We start from the raw sequence: 22,283 nt of genomic DNA, 5'->3' as shown, positions 1-22,283 counted from the left end.
TGCTGTGGATGTGCTGTGTCTTGCGACACTGCTTCTGACCCAGGGCAGTGGACAGGATGCAGGGATGACCCGTCATCCAGGAGGTGCCAAGATAGGAGGGAGGGAGGAGGGTGGAGGGGAGTGGAATATATGGGAAATGAAATGGGTGGGAGTGATTTCTATGCCTTTTTCTTTTTGGCTACCCCTCGTGTAAGGGGGAAGAAGCCTTTGATATATGTATGTATTATATATATATATATATATGTTATATATTTATATATATACATATATATATATATATATATATATATATATATATATATAATGTAGCGTGACTGTGGTCCGTCGGGATGTCGCTAAAGTTCCAAGAATATTGACGGACTTTGAGAGATAAGCTACGGAGGTAGGCTGAAGTCCATTAACCTTTGTTCAATGACCTGTTTATCCCCAGTCAATGTTACCAGAGATCATAGGTACAAGCTAGCTACATCTCATATTTCCACAGATAATAGACGCAGATTATTTAATTTGTTGTAAACCATTGACGCCTACTTAATCTACATCGGTTCTTGGGTGATAGCTTATTCTCATATACTGATTACTAGTAGTCTCAGTTTTACACACTACAATTAATAATTGATATCATAATAGAATAGTATAATTAAATTTTGCCTTGTGAATTACTATAACTCTGTATAATAAACAGCTGCATATGGAATACACCCCCTTCTATTTCTCGCGACAGTACAAATTGGAAGGCAAATGTGCCAGCAGAAGTGGGCTGACAGTTTATGTTGTTATTGTCGGTCGAATTTAGTTGTTGTAATCCGGGACAGCCAATCAAATGAAGGTGCTGAATTTTATGAGTCACTTTGTGTGTGTAAGCAAATGTTAGGAGGGTAATAATCGAATCGAAAAATTGCTAAGCTGGTAGTTTAACAGATATACAACCTGGTCACTATTAGTAATTTGAAATTAGGACCAAAACATATTGTTTCGTAAAACCCTTTGTTCATGTAACTAGTTGAAATGCTGATACTACCTGAATGCTCGATGACATCACGAAAACAACTCGATATACAAGTAAACTTTCCATATTTTCTACATTTTATCTTCTTTTATAAACAAATAGAATACTATTATATATAATCAAAATATAGAAACAATAAAAATAGAGTGTCTATGTTTACAAATTTGGTTTAAATTATTTCTATGTCACAAATAATTTCAATTATTTCTCATACTGGCCTTCCCGCCAAAATGGTGTTTACATCGAACCAACATGGCGGGTAAGAGTCAGTTTCACATTGGTTGTTAAGCTAATAAGGAGTACGAAGTACTTTATGCCAAACATGAAGGATATTGGGGGTAATTCATGAATATGTCTCTTAGAGGCCAGTGTGTTGAAATTCACAATTAATCATTAGGCACCCTGTTGTATGTAGAAAGTAAGCGGTGGTCTAGAATCCTTGTGATTTCAAGGAGGGTATGAATAGACATCCCATTTGGACATTTATGTTAATATTTGGCAATGTTCTTTGCCTGTATAAAGATATAAAGTGTTAGAACAATAGGTAAACTGATTTATATGGGTATATTCGGGATTGCAGGTGGTTTAAGTCCGTGAAATGCATGTGATATCAACACACCATTTGTCGGAAATGCAGTTGCAATTAACGTACTGGACTTTGGTTATATAATAACAAAGGCTGTGTCAATTCGAATCATGACAAAATAAATTCAGTCCACATAAACTGTAAATTTAGGGTCGTATTAGCAGATTGTTTTAAGGTGGGGCATAACCCGTAAGCTTGATACAATAAATGAGTATTGCATCATAATATGATCATTCTAGATGCGTAGAATTTTCTGTCGACCGAAGTGCAGTCGTTACGTAATCATTTTATCAAAGGGAAGAGTTCACTTCAACACGTATGCAGTTCACATGGAAGTTGCCAAGGAGTAGCAGAAACAATGTTTATTTTCAATTTCTTCAAGTAGACTTAATCATGGGTTACAGGGGGACTGGGTTTTGAGACACCGTAATTAAGATCTTCGTTATGCTGGGATACAGACTCATTTGGTTATATTTTCCTGCTTCTGTATGTAATATATGGCAGTGTTAGGTAATTATTGTCAGATCAGTGTAATCGAAAGTATCTGGTATGGTCATGAATTGGTATACTGTCAGTTTGGTTTGATATGGCATGGCCAAGGACATGACAAGACACAAAAACATAAGAATGAAGGAGAGTGTAAGAGACCATAAGATCTACACTAGGCAGTTCCATGTCTATTACCACCTATCATCCCCATCTGTAAAGTTGTCTAACCGTTTCATGGTAGCGGGTAACAGAAGATGAACATGACAGGTCCGTATGAATGAAGGGAGAACAAAGGTTTAATGACAGGTATATGTGATGGTTGTTGGTTTTGTCAATGGGTTTGGTTAGTTATACATTACCTGTGGGCCATTGAAAGTTAATCATGAGGTGTGTAGGTAGGACGAGGATTGAAGGCATTTTGATAAATGTGAAGTGGTGTGCTTTGTATCATTGTTTACCTTTTTCAAGGGACGAGCCTTTGGAAACATTATTGTACTGCCAGTTCAGAGATCAGAGAGGAAACATTACAATTTCAATTTATGGTAAAATTGATGAAGCATGTACAATAGTTTTCCAACCTAATTTATCCTAACCTTACCTAAGAATCTGATGACCTTATATTAAGTCATTAAGGTGTTGTTGAAAAGAAAAACTTGTGCATGTTTCTGTTTGAAACGGAATTCACTATAGGCATGTTCCATAGGATTGTACCCTATTTCCTCTCGGGGGTAACATTTTTCAACCATGCAAGTGTGTTCAACTCGTGTATAGCTACCTCTCTGTGATTTGATTGAAGAAGTAATAATGTGGAATGAGCCATTTGTCATATTGATTGTTAAGTAAAGTCCAACTGGAAGAACAAGTTGTACTTTTTCTTTCTTTCATAGAATTGTAAGATGGTTTATGATTGTGCATGTCCTTCAACCTCTCCTTTTCTAGAGCATATTTTCAATCTTGTATGAATGTTATAAACATTTCATATCTCGTTACTAGTCTGCCTTGAATTCTTTATAGTTCACGAAATTTCTAAGATTTTGATACAATTACAACCGTTATTTAACATTAATTTGTAGGTGATTTTTGATCACCTTTTTTCATAATGATTGCATCACAGGTTTATAAGCACTTAGTATTATTGTAATTATTTTATTTATTTTTCCAGGTGTATCAGGTATAGCCAGAAACACACTACAGAATTATGTTGTTGACAGCAATGAAGCTCTGGAGTTTAAGTTAGGTAAGGTGATAATTTATCCAGTTGTAATTATATGACCAATGTATATTGACCCATATGATTTTGTAAATTATAACACACCAATGTAATATACATTATTCTTGGCAGAAATTGATAATAGAAAAAGTTGCTAAAAGCTATAAATCAACTAGTGTAACCACTTTGGTTGCCTGAGACGCCATCTTTGTTTTAGTAGAGGTGGAGGCCGACGAATTTAAAGTACGATAAGTTAGCCTATTCTAACCTAACCTACCTAACCTGCAATTAGTAATGCAGTATGTGTAATTCCAGAGGTCATCGTTTTCATCTCTGACCTCCAAATCTATCAAAACAAAGATGGTATCTATAGGAGTCGAAGCAATTTTATTTGTTGCTATATAGGTTTTATCAACGTTTTCTGATATTGATTTCTGCCAAGAAAAATATTACATTGATGTATTATAATTTACAAAATTAATATTTAATTTTCTAATGCTATACCGTGTAGGTGTGCACTTCTAAAAAAAAAAAAATACCGGCTACTTCCCCATTATAAGGGAGGTAGCCAACTCAAAGGCACTCACCCACTATCATCCACCATCCTTGTAAGCCTCTCATCTTAGCTTCTTGTGGATGAAGGGTCATTTCTGTCTCCTAACAGGAGACAGATTTGTCATATAGATCTTTAAATTGTTTCACCCTGCATGTGAGGTTTAAGGAAATGGTTACAATGAATTTTGGCTGAAGTGGTAAAATTCAGAGGTTTGATATAACACTGGTTTTAGTGATTGTCAGGGAAGTAGTCATGACTTGGCTACCTCCCTTATAAGGTGGAAGAATCCCTTGGTATATAGATAGTGTTGGGGGACATATTACAGTGAATACTGGCACACAGGAATAAAAAAAAATGTACACATGGCTATTTGTTACATTTCTATGCAAGAGCCCAGAACCCTGCTTGCTAATTCTCATTGCATCACACACTCATAACCAACGGAACATAAATAAAAGGCAGGGGGATAACATACACTGACAGCACACTACAGTAATACCTTGTATAAAAACCAAATGGGCCACAGTGTGGTTGGATTTGGGGAGTGTTTGGATACACTTGATAGAAATTATTCTTCCAATCTCCATCATGCATGGCATTCTCAAAGTACCATAACCTAAACATTCTTTGAACTAGGCCTTCAAAGAATTATCATAATGGACTGGTTTGGATATGGGGGGATTACTGTATAATATGAAAATCAACAACAATCTTTCATTGACACTACACATCAGTATGAAAACAAAATCACACACAGATCTCAAAATAAGCTCTTCATACTCCGTTATACCCCTCGAAACCTTGATCCTACAGAAAAATCCCTCCTGAAGGAAACAGGAACCAGTGACATTCAAGCCACCATCCAGCACTAAAACAGTGATGATAATGTGGTTTAATGTCACAAACTCCCCCCTATCATAGGGCTAAGACAGTGCCCCTCACAGAGGACTTTGTAGTGTGGGATTTAATGAACCATGCCCTTGGTTCAATTTTGCCAGTGGCCGGGTTTGAACTGCCATCCCGTTGACCTTTGCCTCAAGTAATGACGCCTTAACCTGCTCAGCCAGCTAGCTAAAACGGTTCTAACACAAAATAGGCCAGGTTACAGAAACAAACTGTCCCCAATGCAATCATCACACAGAAGACAGAGCACCTTATTTTCATCAAGCCATCCTAACCCTACCCAGGCAATGAGACAACACTTCTTTCTTGAGGGACTTTAATGGGCCAGTCAGATGGCTATTGCCAGTTACCTGAGTTAGCTGTGGGTTTCCTGCAAGGGATATGAGGGGCATCAGAATGATTGACCAAATATTTGTATTGGTGTGACCCCTGCCTTGTGTATGATGAACATAACTGTGATCAGATATGCTGGAAATACATTATATATGTAGATCAAATTAATCTAAACATAGATTAAAGAAGATAATGATGGTTATATTTTTATTTTATTTATTTATTATTATTATTATAATATATTTTTTTTTTTTAATTTTTTTTTTTTTTTTTTTTTTTTTTTCTTTCTTTTTTCCTTTTCTTTCTTCTTCTTCTCCCTTACTTGGAAGGTAGCCAAAAACAACAAAGGCATAAAAACCACTCCCACCCATTGCATCCCCACATACTCCACTCCCATTAACTCTTTATATGTAAGCCCAAAGACTACTGTGTGAATTGCAGAAGTGGTGCACAGACTGTATTTTGAAGAAGTGGCTATTGTAGTGCCAGTAAAGTACCTACCTATGTTAGATAGCTTTTTATGTTTAATTATAAGTATGATTCATGTGTATGCAGTTATTAAGCAAATTTGAAACTAATGATTTCGATTGCATTTTTCAGTTCGTTCAGCAGCCGACTTAGAGAATGATGAAGTCACTTTCAAGCCAGAAATGTCACATCAGGTTTATGGGGACAGGTAATGAATTTAAAATTTTTGGATAGAGTTTAATTTGGCTATCCCATTGACACTAAGGAAATGCCATAGTAGTGAATGAAATAATCATGTGGCAAGCAGACTGAAAAGGAAAAAAAATGTCTTGTACAAAAAGTGTTGATATGCTCTGTAATTCTTCATGTTCTTAATGAAAAATAATTTAATGTTTACAGCAGTTTTCTTAAGGAGTTCATAAGTTGTATGTAATTTTTCCCACTAATCTTTTGTACTTGTATCAAAAGGCATTTACAACAAGACAGCACTTTCACAGCAGGGCTTGAGAACTGGAGCAAGTCTGCCCATTATGCCATCACACACATACCTGCCTCATTCACTTGATAGATTTTTTGGGGCAGACAAGAAATATCCATTTACGACTAATCTCCATTCACTCCTTTATTTTGTATTCTTCCCCCATTTAACAGCCATTCCTCTTGTATCCAGTCTCCCCTTCACCCCAGCCATGCGCCTCGTCCTCACTTTACTTCTGCTTTCCACACTTTTTGCGAGTTTCCCCCCAATGGCTCTGGTCCATACGGGACACCACAAAATGGTTCTGGAAATACATTGTATATGCTCTTCAATTATATTTCTTTTGCACTTATATTGATAGAAATCTAAACTTTTCAGTGAATCCATTTTCGGCTACACAGGACTACGTGTCAAGTTGTACTACAGTGCAGCTCGACTTGCTACATATCTTTCAATGGCCTGTGATGAGATGGTTGACTCACAAAAGTTTGAGGTCCAGGTAAGTGCAGTTGTTTCCAGAATATATGGGTATAATTGGGTTCACAGGAGGAACTGCATTGAAGTCACTGGGAAGAGGTTATATTGTAGACACTGAGCTACCCTGTAGTACTTGACCTCTTCAATACAAGTCATATATCCATGCTTACATTAGCTGCCGGATGTACAATGGTGCATCACAATACATTCATTATAGAATATAAAGTTGCAACTGTTATACTTGTTCTCTTTCACCCAGAATCTTTATAACCACAGAAAACATGATCAAACCTGTTCACAGAGTACATGGGTCACTCGGCTACATACATACATACATACACCAAGGCTTTTTCCCCCTTACAAGTGGGGTAGCCAAAAAGAAAAAGGCATAAAATCATTCCCACACATTCCATCCCTGAATACACTCCACCCTCCCTCTTATCTTAGCACCTCCTGAATGACGGGTCATCCCTGGACCTTGTCCACTGCCCTGGGTCAGAAGCAGTGTTGCAAGACACAGCACATCCACAGCAAGGCCGCTTCATTAAATCGGCGACCCCCCTCTCCGTCCCCCCATTGCATAAAATGAGAGGACGGGGAGAAATCCCTTTGGGCTGCGTCAAATTTTGCTCACACATACTACCTCACCCCCCCATCCACCCGCCCATTCCACCTCATGCTATCACAACATAGGCATCCACATGATGCCTGCATATGCATCATCGTATTCCAAGGGTTAAGTAACTGTGTGTCTTTCCCAATATGAGTCGATATTATAAATACTACATGGTTTTACATTTGAATAAACTAAATAATGACAAGTGATATTGAAGGTTTAGGAAGTAGACAAGGGTTAAATGGGAGAATTTTAATGGGGGGGACAGAGAAGGGTGTTGCCGATTTAATGAAGCAGCCTTGCTGTGGATGTGCTGTGATTTTAATGGGGGACGGAGGCGGGTGGGGGGGTCACGAATTTAATGAAGCGGACTTGCTGTGACTTGCGACACTGCCTCTGACCCAGGGCAGTGGACAGGGTGCAGGGATGGCCCATCATCCGGGAGGTGCTGAGATGGGAGGGAGGGTGGAGGGGAGTGGAGTGTTTTTAGGGATGGAATGGGGGGAATGATTTTATGCCTTTTTCTTTTTGGCTTTCTCCCTTGAAAGGGGGAAAAAGCCTTGGTATATGTATGTATGTATTTTGGCCTACAGGGTCTTGATCACAAAGCTGACAACTCGAGTACAACAGGGGTTTTATATACATAGTCATGTCACCTCATAGGATGCCTGGGAAATTTTGTTACCTGATTGAATATTTGTGTGTTTGTTTTCTTGTAATATTAATGCACTTATGGCTTTTGCTAATTTTACAAAACTTTATGGTTAATGTTGTTATTAATGTTAATGTAGACTACTTCAATTGTTTTCCTTATTCTTTTTGTGGATCCTTTGTTGAGTATGAATGTTTGTCTGCATTTATCACTGGAGTAGTCTGGGCTTTTACATCATTTTTGTAATTGAACACAAAAATTATATAAAAGCCCACAGACTAAACTCCATAGTGATACATGTGAACAAACATGACCACCTTCCAGACTGGTACAACACAATCACACTCAACAAAGGATTCACAAAATTAATAAAGGAAACAATTGAAGCAGCCTAACACTAATGACAACATTAACCATAGTGAAGGTTTTGTAAAATTAGCAAAAGCCACAAGTACATACATACATATACCAAAGGCTTTTCCCCCCTTGCATGGGGGGGGGTGATAGCCAAAAAAGAAAAAGGCATAGAAATCTCTCCCATCCATTTTATTTCCCATATATTCCACTCCCCTCCACCCTCCTCCCTCCCTCCCATCTTGGCACCTCCAAGATGACGGGTCATCCCTGCACCCTGTCCACTGCCCTGGGTAAGAGGCAGTGTCGCAAGACACAGCACATCCACAGCAAGGCCACTTCATAAATTCGTCCCCTCATGCAGAAAAGAAGACAGGGAGAAATCCCTTCGGGTTGCGTCAATTTTTTTTCACACATACTTCCTCACCCCCCATCCCCCACCCACTCCCTCTCATGCATCACATCATCATCCATATACAACCCTTCTCCATTCATCCCTATCTTCTGTCCTCTCACGTCCTTCCTCCACAGACATTTCTCTCATTTGTAACGCCCCTCTCACCCCATTTATCCATCTCATCCTAGGACACCCCCTTATATTCCTTCCTTCCACCTCTGCCATCCACACTTCTTTTACTAATCTTTCTTCACTCAGTCTTTCCATGTGTCCAAACCATCCCAATACTCTTTCATCAACCCTATCTCCCAGCTCCATTTCTACCCCTGTTCTCCTCCTCACCTCCTCCTTTTTCACTCTATCCAGCCTAGTAACCCCTATCATACTTCTCAGATACCTTATCTCAAATACATTCAAACTCCTTCTCTCTTCCTCCCTCATGTTTCATGTTTCTGCCCCGTACATTGCTGTTGGCACAATCACTCCTTCATATAACCTCCCATTAGCATCCATTCCCAGATGTCTATTTCTCAATACACTTTTTAATCCACCAAGGCATTTACTTGCTTCTCTCAGTCTACATTCTACCTCCACCCCCACTCCTCACTTTGCTGTCACATTCACACCCAAGTATCTAAAACTCACTTCCTCCAGTTTCTCACCCTTAATGCTCACTTCTAGCCTACTGTCACTCTCTCCCCTTGTACATCTCATCACCTTACTTTTGCCCACATTTATCTTCAGCTTCCTTCTTTCACACACCTTCTCAAACTCTGTCACTAACTTCCTCAATCCCTCCTCTGATCCTGCTACAAGCGCAGTGTCGTCAGCAAACAACAACTGGCTCACCTCCCACTTTTCTCCATTTTCTTTAATCATCTCCAACCCCTGACCCACTACCCTTGCATTCATCTCTCGCACCACCCCATCCATGTAAAGATTGAAAAGCTGTAATAAGCGAAACGTCGTACAAATAAAGGCTCCGTCCTCATATAGTGTTTACCTCGTCAATCTTGTCGGCAAACTGCCACTTTTAAGCAAAGATTGAACAGCCATGGCGACATAACACATCCCTGACAAAGTCCCTTTACCTCAGACAATTCACTCTCTCCATTTCTAATCCTAATGCAAGCTCTACTACTCTCAGAGCCACAAGTGTGTTAATAACAAAAGAAAACAAGCACACAAATATTCAGTAGAATCAGAGTAGGGATTGAGGAAGTTAGTGACTGATTTTGGGAAGGTGTGCAAAAGAAGAAGTTGAAGATAAATATGGGTATAAGTAAGGTGATGAGATGTACAAAGGGAGAGGATTGCAGCTAATTGGAAGTGAATATTAACAGGGGAGGCTAGAGGAAGTAAATAGCATTAGAAACTTGGGATGAGTGTGGCGGGAAAGGGAGGAGTGGAATTGGAGGTAGAATGTAGGTTGAGAGAAGCAAGTAAATGTCTTGGGGGATACATACATACATATACCAAGGCTTTTCCCCCTTCCAAGGGAGGTGGCCAAAAAGGGAAAGGCATAAAAACACTCCCACCCATTTCATCCCTAAATACCCTCCACACCCCTCCCACCCTTCCTCTCATCTGAGCACCTCCTGGATGACGGGTCATCCCTGCACCCTGCCCACCGCCCTGGGTCAGAAGCAGTGTCGCAAGACACAGTACATCCACAGCAAGGCCGCTTCATTTAATCGGCGACCCCCCCTCTCCGTCCCCCTTTGCATATAAGGCGAGGACGGGGAGAAATCCCTTCGGGCTGCGTCAAAATTTACTCACACATACTACCCCACCCCCCTGCCCATTCCTCCTCATGCAGTCACATCATCATCCATATACAACCATTCTCCACTCACCTCTGTCTTCCGTCCTCTCCCTTCCTTCCTCAACAGACATTCCCCTCTTCCCCAAAGCAAAAGGTAAAGGAGGCAAAGAGGAGAGCAGATGTGAAATGGGGTAGGAGTATGACAGAAAATTTTGAAAGTAATAAAAAGATGTTTTGGAAAGAAATTAAGAGAGGAAGAGGAGGCGAATCAAGTAGGGAAGAAAAGGTAAAAGGTACAGATGGAGAGATGATAATGGAAGAGATGGCAGTGAGGGGAAGATGGGCAGAATATTTTAGGGAGTTGCTGAATGTGAAGGAGGATAGGGAAGGAAAGATAGCTGCTGTGGGAAATGCGAAGAAAATGAGAGTGATGAGTGAGGAGAAATAAGGAAGGATGAGGTGAAGGCAGTTGTAAAGATGATGAAAGCAGGTAAGGCACCTGGTCTGGATGGATGTCATGCAGAATGTCTGAAAAAGGGAGGTTCAGTGATGGTGGACTGGTTGGTGAGGTTATTTAATGTTTGCTGGAGAGAGGGTAGAGTACCGGAGGACTGGAGTAGTGCCTGTATAGTTCCTCTTTACAAGGGAAAAGGGGACAAGTGTGAATGTAGTAATTTCAGAGGGATTAGCCTGTTGAGTGTAGTAGGGAAGGCTTATGGGAGGATCTTAATTGAGAGGATTAGGAGAGGAACAGAAGGAGTAATTGGTGAGGAACAGTGTGGATTTAGGACGGGTAGAGGTTGTGTAGATCAGACCTTTGTGGTAAGACAGATATGTGAGAAAGCTATAGGAAAGGGGAAGGATGTTTTTTGGGCTTTTATGGATCTGGAAAAAGCTTATGATAGGGTAGACAGAAAGGCACTGTGGGAGGTTATGCAGATTTATGGGATAGGAGGAAAGCTTTTGGGAGCTGTCAAGAGTTTTTATGAGAGTAGTAGAGCATGTGTTAGGATTAGAAATGGAGAGAGTGAGTGGTTTGAAGTAAAGGTGGGACTTCGTCAAGGATGCGTTATGTCGCCCTGGCTGTTCAACTTATACATGGATGGGGTGGTGCGAGAGGTGAATGCTAGGGTAGTGAGTCAGGGATTGGAGATGGTTAAAGAAAATGGAGAAAAGTGGGAGGTGAGCCAGCTGTTGTTTGCGGATGACACTGCGCTTGTGGCAGGGTCAGAGGAGGGATTGAGGAAGCTGGTGGCAGAGTTTGGGAGAGTATGTGATAGAAGAAAGCTAAAGATAAATGTGGGTAAAAGTAAGGTGATGAGATGTACAAGGGGTGAAAGTGGCAGTAGACTGGAAGTGAACATTAAGGGAGAGCGACTGGAGGAAGTGGATAGTTTTAGATACTTGGGTGCAAGTGTAGCAGGAAAAGGTGGAGTGAAGGTGGAGGTAGAATGTAGATTGAGAGAAGCGAGTAAATGCCTTGGTGGTTTAAAGAGTGTAATGAGGAATAGACATTTGGGAATGGATGCGAAGAGGAGACTGTATGAAGGAGTGATTGTGCCAACAGCACTGTATGGGGCAGAAACGTGGAACATAAGAGAAGAAGAGAGAAGGAGTTTGAATGTGTTTGAGATGAGGTGTCTGAGAAGTATGGTGGGGGTTACTAGGCTAGATAGAGTGAGAAATGAGGAGGTGAGGAGGAGAACAGGGGTGAAAAAGGATTTGGGAGATAGGGTTGATGAAAGAATATTAGGATGGTTTGGACACATGGAAAGAATGAGTGAAGAAAGACTAGTAAAAGAGGTATGGAAGGCAGATGTGGAGGGAGTGAACATGAGGGGACGTCCTAGGATGAGGTGGATGGATGGGGTGAAGGGGGCTTTGGGGAAGTTTTGGTGGATAAAAAAAGTATAATGAGAAATGACATTTGGGAATGGATGCTAAGAGGAGATAATATGAAGGGGTGATTGTGCCGACAGGACTGTATGGGGCTGAAACATGGAACATAAGAGAAGAAGAGTTTAAATGTGTTTGAGATGAAATGCCTGAGAAGTATGATAGGAGTTACTAGGTTGGATAGGATGAGAAATGAGGAGAGGGGGTGGAAAAAGAGTTGGGAGATAGGTTTGATGAAAGAGTATTAGTATGATTTGGACACATGGAATGAATGAGTGAAGAAAGATTAGTAAAAGAAGTGTAGAAGCCAGAGGTGGATGGAGTGAAGATGAAGGGACAACCAAGAATGAGATGGATGGATAGGGTAAAACGGGTATTGGGAATGAGGGGGATGTCTGTTGAAGAAGGAAGGGAGAAGACAGAAGATGGGGTGAGTGGAGAATGGTTGTGTATGGATGATGCTGTGATGCATGGACGGGAGTGGGTGGGGGTAGGGTTAGGGAGTATGTGTGAACGATATTCTGACACAGCCTGAAGGGATTTCTCCCTGTCCCCTCTTTCTCTGCACAAGGGAGGGGTTGCCATTTAAATGAAGCATACGTGCTGTGGATGTGCTGTGTCTTTTTGCATTGCTTCTGACCCAGGGCAGTGAGTGAGGTACAGGAATGACCCGTCATCTAGGAGCCAAGAAAAGAGGGAGGGAAAGAAGAATGGGAGTGGAGTATGTGGGGATGAAATGGGTGGGAGTGGATTATGACTTTGGCTACCTTCCTTGTAAGGGGGAAAAAGCCCTTGGTGTGTGTGTGTATATATATGTATATATGTGTTGCCATGGACAAAGTTAATTGAAACCATCTTTTACGTGCAGCCAGATGAGGTGATCAAACCCATAGCCGAGAAGATTCCTCCTGGGTATCATAGCAACTTGGATACCTTTGTGGCAGCACTAGATAAAGATGCAACCTTTCAGCCCTTTGGAGAGCTGAAACACAAGTTCACCATTGATGTTGGTAAGGATGATGGCCAGGAGGGCTATGCAAGTAACCATTCTGTCATTATCAGTTATGTTGCTTTAGTCCACAGTTTTGCCTTAACCATTATCCCCGCCTTCCCTCCTCCTACCCCTTTCCTCTTCATCTGACCTGCTGTTACCTTTAAAACAGAGTAGCTAGGTTTTGGAGAGATCTTACTGTATGTCATGTTGGGGCAAATCATGTTCCATCAACTCCCTCATTGCTAGATTAGTATCTGAAGTTGTAGCTGAGAGGTTAGCACCCAATCTCTATCAGCTTTAACTGCTACCTATGTTCTGGTCATATACAGCCAATGACAGAAACAGACCAACACTAATACGCAGATCATTTTAATGTATCTTTCGTGAGAGATGGGATTCTAGTCAGTGAAATTTGAGGCAGTAAAAGTTAAAGTTAAAGTTTGGGAATGCTTGATCTTACAACCAATTAATTGTTACCTTTTATTGGTAGCTTCCCGCCCATCTCATGAAAAGAAACATTGGATTGTTGTTTGTTTTTCATGAAAGTAGCAGTTGCCGACAAGACTGAGAAGTTAAACACTGTACGAGGACGGAGTCTTTATTTGTACGACGTTTTGCTTATTACAGCTTTTTCAAGTACTTGAAAAAACTTTAATAAGCAAACCGTCGTACAAATAAAGGCTCCGTCCTCATACGGTGTTTAATGCATCAATGTTGTTTGTATTGTATTAGTGTCGGTGTTGCCAGTTAGCAGGATGAGAGTTACTAGTTGTCTTCACTGTTTCGTGAAAAGGTGGAGGGAAAGTAGTTGAAGTTTATAGAAAGGGAAATCTTGGTCCCAGTGCAGAGAAGTGATAGGATTTGAAGAGAAGCATCAGGAATGCAGTTCTCTCACATTTGTTTAGGTATCTGAGAGGACTACCCCAATGTCTTATGCAGCCAGTTTCTCTGCTTATACCTTTTTTTTTTTTGGGGGGGGGGGTCTGTAACATTTTAGATAGGATGCATGACTGCAGAGGTTGGACATTATGCCTATTGTGAGTTTATTAACATTTTATCTCGTATATATGATCACTGAGGGCAAATTGTCTCCAGAGATTATGCATTTCATTCATCATCTTTCAGTAGGTTGGTGTGGGTGTAGTGGTTAATTTTGTTCATTGTGTTTATGTTTGAGGTTTCTCTTTTCAGATGGCAAAGCAAAGAATTTTGAAGTATATATGCATGATATATCACCCTCTGGTTTCAACGAGTACCATGAAAGACTACAGACGTTTATATTATGGTACATTGATGCAGCATCATATATAGACACAGACGACAACAGATGGCGATTCTTTTTAGTGTGAGTGAATGTATTTTATGTTCTAATTCTTAGTTTTGTCTCAGTGACATGGCCATAGCTGAAATAAAATTGCCTGGCATTGAGCGAGATAAGGTTTCTGAAGTGTACTATTAGACGAGTTAATGGAAATTGCTTAATCTTGTTCCAGTGGAGACATATCCCAATATAAAAATCATTTGGCAATCAGTTAATCAATCAGTCTGTTGTCCTGGTTCTCTTGCAGGGATATGTTGTCCCTGTTGGACATAACCACCTGTTCAGCTTATAGCTTGCTCAGTGAAGAGATTTGTGTTGTCAGGAAGGAATGAGAGTATGACTGTAGAGTAAAGTGCCCTACACCTTTTATGTAGTGGCTGCATCAGGGACAGTTGATGTCTGTTGCCAAACCAGTCTGTATTGGTGCTATTTTAGTTCAAGATAGTGATCTAAATATCATATCAGTGCAGTTTGTTCATCATGGTAGTTTTATATATATATATATATATGCTGGGTTGATTTCTAAGGGAATTGGGTGATGTAAAAAAATTGTCAGTATTGTAGAACATTTTTGTTATTTGAATGGATATTTTTTGTCTAAATATCATATCAGTGCAGTTTGTTTGTCATGGTAGTTTTATATATATATATGCTGGGTTGATTTCTAAGGGAATTGGGTGATGTATAAAAAATTGTCAGTCTATTGTAGAACATTTTTGTTATTTGAATGGATATTTTTTGTATGATTGTATTATTGGGAGGTTCACAAGTAGTTAAGGTGAGAGGGAAACAAGGGTGGTGGATGGGAGTGTATGTGCCTTGACTGGCTACCTCCCTTATTAGGGGGAAGAAGCCTTTGGGATCCTGGGGACATTATTGTAAAGGTGTCAGGTATGTCATCAGGGCCTTGCTGTGGATGTATACATTGCTTCTGAGCTAAGGCAGTGGGCAGGATACAGGGATAACCTGGCGTCCACAAGGAGCTAAGATGAGAAGGAGAAAAGGGTGGTGGATGCAAGTAGGTGAATGTCTTTGAATTGGCTACCTCCCTTGTAAAGGGAAATGCCCTTGGTATATAGATAGATGTCATCAGGGGGTTTTCCTCAGTTCAGTAAGATGTCCAGGTAGTAACTAGAATGAAATGAGTATGATCTAGATCAGAACGAGAGCTGAGATGATACTTACATATACCAAGGCTTTTTCCCCCTTACAAGGGAGGTAGCCAAAAAGGGAAAGGCACAAAATCATTTCCACCCACTCCATCCCTGAAAACACTCCACACCCCTCCACCCTCCCTCCTATCTGAGCACCTCCTGGATGACGGGTCATCCCTGCACCTTGTCCACTGCCCTGGGTCAGAAGCAGTGTCACAAGACACAGCTGAGATGATAAAATCATTTAACTTTTGGAAGCCATGCATCTAGGATTGTAATATCTAGAAGAATGTTCCAATCAGTTGATCAATTTGTAGCCTCTGTTTCCAGGTACTGGAGACCTTCAGACCTGAGGTGTCCTCCAGTAGGGTTTTTGACAGTTCTTTTCTTTCTTACTTTCAGGTATGAAAAATATTTAGTGAATGGGAATCCCCAGTACGCCATTGCAGGTTATACCACCGTATATGAATACTATGCATACCCAGCAAACACAAGACCACGCATATCACAGATGTTAGTTTTACCACCATTTCAACGGATGGGTATAGGTGTGCAACTCCTGAACACAATTTACAACCACTTCACTGCAGACGACAGAGTTGTAGATATCACAGGTGAGTTGCCAATTAAGTGAAGTGGCCTTGCTGTGTTTACTTTGGCTACCGCCCTTGTAAAGGGGAAAGAGCCCTTGGAATGTATATGCACGTATATAGAAACCGTCCCACACTGATACAAGCAGATATCTTAAACATTCTAATATGCTTGTATGATTTTGAAAGAAGTTTTAATCTGGAATGTGTGAGATCAAGATTTTTTATATTCCCAATAGAGGGAAGTATTTCTTATTAAATTGAGTTTCAGATAAACATGATATCTTTTTCCAGTTGAGGATCCCTCTGAAAACTTCCTTAGAATTCGGGACTTTGTAGACAGTAAAAATTGTTTAAAGTTGCCCAGCTTCAAACCAGAAAAGTTAGATGCTGGTTGGTCACCAGACATGGCTGTAGAAGCTCAGAAGAAACTGAAACTAAGTAAGGTAGGTCTTGAATGGAAGTTTGATAAATGTGACATTTGAGCATATCTCTTTTCTCCCTCCTTAAATGTGTGACATTTGAGCAAATCTCTTTTCTCCCTCCTTAAATGTGTGACATTTGAGCATATCTCTTTTCTCCCTCCTCTCTTCCCACTTTCCTCTCTTCTCTTTCTCTCTCTTTGAGGAGTAAAGGTTAATTTTCTCAGATATCTTGTCATAAATCATGTCTTGGATATTGCAATCTTCTTCAACTCTCTTTCTCTCGCTATGTATAATTGTTAATAAAAATATGTTCATCCCAACAGAAACAGACACGGAGGGTGTATGAAATACTCAAGTTGCACATCACAGATAGAGCAAATCCAAATGCATACAAGAAATATCGCTTAGAAGTGAAAAGCAGACTCAACGTTCCCTATCGGGTTAGTCTCATTATGGCTTGTGTGATAAGTTTGTAGTAAATATTTGAGTAGTACACTCCTGTTGGTATTCAGTAGAGGGCAGTGGATTGTCAGATTCTTTATCTGGTCACAGTGAAATTGAGATTAGAAAATTGAACTTTTTTAGTTTGGGGTGAAAGTGGCTGAGATTTTTTCCTAGTAATTGTCTTGTCTCAGAGAACATACTACCGAGTTTTCAAGTCATTTATGCTTATACTTTTTTATTGTTTTTTTTTTTTTTTTCTATTTTCGAGGGATAATTTTTGAAAATTTTGAAATTGATTCAGAGGATAGACCTTTGACTGGATATTGATTATTTTTTGTCTTTATAATGGGCTAAGATAGATGAAGAAACAGAGGCAGAATTATGATGTTCTGATCAGTCTGTTATGAGAAAAAAAATCCAAAGTAAGTTGATTAAAAAAGAAAAAAAAAAATGTATATATGAAAAAATCCTACTAGTCCTTGACAGGACATAAATCTGCCTCCAAATGTTCTCCCAATTATGCTGAATCTGAAAAGGATTTGCAGTTGAAAATCAGTGAAGGCGTTTTGGATATGAATCAAGTTAAATGTGCAAAAATCAAGTTTTTCAGGAATGAGCGTCATAGTTTTTTTGTTCATGGTTACTGGTCCCCTTTCATTATTTAGGATGTTATGGTGTTGAAAGGGTATCATAGGCACCACCCTACTCTTTGTTGCCAGCTTTTGATTAATTATAGGTTTATATGATGAATCCAGCTAGTATCCACCAGGTTTATATTGCTCGGGTTCCAAGCGTGCACTTTTCCTTTTCTTGGCGCAATGCATCTTTGGCAACAGACGATCTTTATCTGCCATCCTTAGTAAGCTGTCTTATGGCATCACTGGTTGTTTTAGAGGATTTTTTTCTCCATTTCTTTTCTTCTTCTCTCCGTGATTTTCTGATGGACGATTCATACTGTACGGTATGCAGTCAGGTCCCTGTTGCCATATAGTATGCTATTATTTATACAAAAGCATAAATATTGTGCAAATTACACAGCTTCTTTTGTTAGCAAATATATGTAACAACAGAAAACGTAATACGCAGTACGCAACGCACACAACCCAGCCACAGTAGGGTGGGGGGTACTGTATTATATTTTTTTTAAGATATAGTAAAAATCAAGATACAGCTTCCATACTCAGCCACGAGATAGCTTATGAGCAACACTTTTAGAGGAAATATTTTCAGAATTTGGTTTTTGTGATTTTCTAATGGACGATCCCCTTAAGTCATAATTACAACCATTCTCCATTATGTTGGAATGCAGGTTTGTCAACCAAAACCCAGTTGCCATTTCCCACAAAATGAGATGGCTAGGGATGGGAGAGAGACTTACTCAATCCCTTTCATTTTCTTCTCATTTATCCCTTTCCATATTTCCTGTTTTGAACTACAAGAAGATCCCAGTTTCCTTCTTAACAATAATGCCAGTGTGCATCTGGCACATCACTGTCATTTTAGTCTGTGTTCACCTTGAAGTTTATATATATATATATATATCTCTCTCTCCTTTGAAATTCTTACAGATTTTGGTATTGTTGATACAGCCTAATCTCCCCTTGAGATACAAGTTATTAATATATCCTGTGCCCTTACAGAAAGAAGATCATGATATGAACAAATTGAAGAAGATGCTGTCTCCTGAAGAATTCAATGCAACTACCATGATGATCACAAGTAAAGAGCAACGTTTAGAGAATTTAGAAAATCAGTACAATGAGTTGGAGGAACATTACTGCCATGTCTTGGAACGATTGGCCTCAGCTGACCTGTCTTGACCTCTTGAATGACTGTGACAGAAGGATGGAGTTCTCGGCATGTACCAGGTGTCTGGTCATGGGCAGATACAGTATAGATGACCATAAACAATGCCAGGTTTGTTCTGGTTAGAAATGCATTCTTGCATTTTTGGAGAACTTGTTATCAACAGTTTTTTTGAAATATGCATATCTGTACTCATGAGTATGTTCAAGAAATTAAGTAAAGAGAGTATGAAATTTGTTATTATGAAGGGTTATTGTGGGCATGAATTCCTGAAGTGCAATGATACTTTGTATATCAGATGTTTTGATGGGGGGAACCTTATGGAAGAAGAAATGTTAGATACTTAAATTTGTTTCATTCAATAGCCATTGTGGACTGAAGAAGGCTCGTCATTAATAGAGAGGGATTACATGTAGTCTGAGAACATATACTTGTCACTGAATAATAAATAGATGGTTCGTATAAAGTTAATGCTCATGATGAATGTGTTAAAAGACGTTAAGGCTGCAATTATGTAGGAAGATATGTTGAAGTGCTGAGTTATGCATGATGGACAGATTTCTAGAAAGCTAAACATTAGTGTAATGAGCAACTTTGAAGATTTTGAATCAGATGGAGAGCAGTAGCACTTTTGCCAAACAATGTAGTGGAGCCACTAGAGGAACCAAATGTAGTTTGGATATTTTTGTGACGTATGGAAAGATTGTGATATTGTAAACTGTTGTGGCTGTGGCTTCATGGGATTTGATACAGTTATGCTGGTTTTGTTAATGATTGGTATACATAAAATCCCCTCAGACTGTTTCCATTTGGCTTTTTTGTATCCAGAATTGATCAGGGTGTGGCTTTGAGGGCACTTGCTCAATGCCAAACATCCGCCATCACCCACTGTGGGCTTTCAGCTGAAAGTTTGACGTTCACACAAACATGCGAATAACTATTGTTCTCTGTAAGAAAAAAAATCTTTAGGTTTAGTTTGTGTATGTATAATTTCTCTCACCAAGTAGATTTGAAATATAGAACTTAAATATTTACTGTTCAGTGAATGAACTATTTGTAGAATAAGTTTAATGTAAACAAGGGAGTATACGGATGACAAGAGGTGAGAACATCGTTAAGAGCAACACCCTTTACTACCAAATAGGTGAAGAGGAGGAGCTTGGTGACAATCGTGGAAGGAGTAAATTGGAGTAAGCACAATCATTTCATCATTGAATGGACACCTTTGAGATGAATGAAATGACGTGGCAGGAGGTCAAATGAAATTAAAAATGTCAGCTGGTGCAGAAGTAAACATTGTCATTCCCAAAGTTGTGATATTGTAATTTTTTCGGAAGTGTATTACCTGTGTTGAATTTGTAAAGGTACTTGATTATGGATATTTTGGTGCAATTTGTCCAGTTGTACCCTTTATAATATATTTCTCTCTCTCCTAAATATAGGTAGACAGGGTATCTAAACAAGTATTGCAATTTAAATTTGCCCTCACCCACCCACCTTTGGACTTGTATAGTATCTTTAGGAGGTTAAGGAAAATATGGATACTTGTACCCCAAGAGAGCCTTTCCACCCTCTTGTAAGGAAGGTGGATTAGAGCATAGGCCCACTGTACAACCATCTGCTCATGACCAAAAACTTGTGTTGCTCCTCCCATCCTGTCACCTCATGGATGAGGGATCATACCTGTTCCCCATAACACTGCTTGTCAGAGGCAGTGCAGCAAGGCACAGCAGGGCCTAACAGCCAGAACTGGGTTACCCTTACCACTTCATTACATTGTGATCACACAAACACGCACACAGACAATTGGAACAAGTTAGATGAGAAAGTGGTGTGTGCCAAAACAATACACAAATTTAAAAACAGTCTAGATAAAATGAGATATGAAAACAGGACACCATGAGCATAGCTCCCCTTCCCGTAAATTACAACTAGGTAAATACACACACTCTAGATAGAAAATTTTACTGAACAAGAAGAAGAAATGCCTTTGGGCTGTCTCGATTATTCATCCATTTACAACCACTCTACCTATCTTTTACCCTCCGCTTCCTTGATTGATAAATATTTCATGTGTCCATCCCCCCTTCACCCCATCCTCCTCACTGTCTCTTTTTCCCTACCTAAACACACGCTCTACCTCATGCATGCATACATGTACCAAAAGGCCATTACCCCCTTATGAAGGGGGTGGCTTAAGTATGCACTTGCCTCACACCCATCCCACATTCATTCAAAAACTGATCCATTATCCTCCATCTTAGCTCCTTTTGTATGAATGATCCCTGTCTGGTGCCTACTGCTTGATATGTGCCAAAGGACCTTTTCCCCTTTAAAGGAGAATGGGGAAGTCAAAGCACACCCCCATTCACTACATACTACATACATACATGTACCAAAGGCTTTTTCCCCCTACATAGGGGGTAGCCAAAAAGAAAAGGGCATAGAAACCACTCCCACCCATTCCATTTCTTATATATTCCACTCCCCTCCACCCTCCTTCCTCCCTCTTATCTTGGCACCTCCTGGATGACGGGTCATCCCTGCATCCTGTCCACTGCCCTGGGTCAGAAGCAGTGTCACAAGACACAGCACATCCACAGTAAGGCCGCTTCATATTACTACATACTAAAACCAATTTAACAACACTTGGATAAAGGATCATCCCTATCCACTACATGCCATACTACTAGGGTCAAGGGCAGTGCAGCATGGCATAATACATCCACAGCAGGGCCTGATAGCTGGGTCTGGTCATGATATATTTGAAAAAATATATAATTACAAAGGCAGAGCATGCCTAATATGTAGGTTTGTTGTATGTAGTTCTTTTCTGCTGAGACTAGTATTATGTGGATGCAGGATTGTACTCATGGTTTTAAGTACAAAGTTATGTCCAATTTTGAGCCTCACAAATCAAGAAATTTTGAAATATGGTGTTCTTGTAGTTTGCCTCATGTTTTTGTCTGAAGAAATATCTTTGAAACATGCATGTGAAGTTTTCACCCATCACAGGAATAAAGAAAGTTATTCACATCAAGTTGTATTAAAAGGGAAACAAATGGGTTTGGGATGGGCGGAGGGTGGGTCATACCTTGGTTTTCTACCTCTCATATAACGGGGTATGTAGTATTACCGGATGACTTGTAATTTCATATCTTCAATGAATCTACATATTCAATACATTACGTCACAAAATCTTCCCTCTGAGAGGTCAGCAAAGAATTTAAAGCAGGAGGAGCCAAGATGAGAGGGAGGGAGGGGTAGTGAATGGGGATAGAATGGATAGGTGTGGAATTACACCTTTTGACTTTGGCTACCCTCCCTTGAAGGGGAAAAAGCCCATGGTATATGTATGTA

At 39.9% G+C, this 22,283-nt stretch overlaps 1 protein-coding gene across 5 annotated transcripts; it reads left to right on the top strand.

The window, feature by feature from the left end:
* The first annotated feature begins 1,238 nt into the window (after positions 1–1,238).
* On the top strand, positions 1,239–20,387 carry Hat1 (histone acetyltransferase 1). Of its 5 annotated transcripts, none has more exons than XM_076172150.1 (10): positions 1,239–1,268; positions 3,247–3,321; positions 5,687–5,762; positions 6,411–6,531; positions 13,058–13,199; positions 14,375–14,528; positions 16,061–16,272; positions 16,543–16,694; positions 16,997–17,113; positions 18,758–20,387. In XM_076172150.1, the coding sequence occupies exons 1-10, from the start codon at positions 1,262–1,264 to the stop codon at positions 18,935–18,937; spliced, it is 1,236 nt and encodes a 411-aa protein (XP_076028265.1). In that variant the 5' UTR covers positions 1,239–1,261; the 3' UTR covers positions 18,938–20,387. The 5 variants fall into 5 exon arrangements, with proteins under 5 accessions (XP_076028265.1, XP_076028263.1, XP_076028262.1 ...); XM_076172148.1 differs by having other exon boundaries at positions 1,241–1,347; XM_076172147.1 differs by lacking the exon at positions 1,239–1,268 and adding an exon at positions 1,886–1,941.
* Positions 20,388–22,283: the final 1,896 nt, after the last annotated feature.

The sequence above is a fragment of the Oratosquilla oratoria genome, chromosome 32, assembly GCF_046742065.1.
Source record: "Oratosquilla oratoria isolate Oo_2021 chromosome 32, ASM4674206v1, whole genome shotgun sequence".
Taxonomy (NCBI): Eukaryota; Metazoa; Arthropoda; class Malacostraca; order Stomatopoda; family Squillidae; genus Oratosquilla; species Oratosquilla oratoria.
Note: the sequence above shows the minus strand (reverse complement) of the source record. Positions and strands in the feature narration are given on the sequence as shown.

Excerpts from the sequence above, each read along its gene's own strand:
- Hat1 (XM_076172147.1), top strand. The coding sequence starts at position 1,914 with ATGCAGTTCACATGGAAGTTGCCAAGGA. Across the intron at positions 1,942-3,246 it reads CACATGGAAGTTGCCAAGGA|GTGTATCAGGTATAGCCAGA; the intron begins GTAGCAGAAACA and ends TTATTTTTCCAG. Across the intron at positions 6,532-13,057 it reads CACAAAAGTTTGAGGTCCAG|CCAGATGAGGTGATCAAACC; the intron begins GTAAGTGCAGTT and ends TTTTACGTGCAG.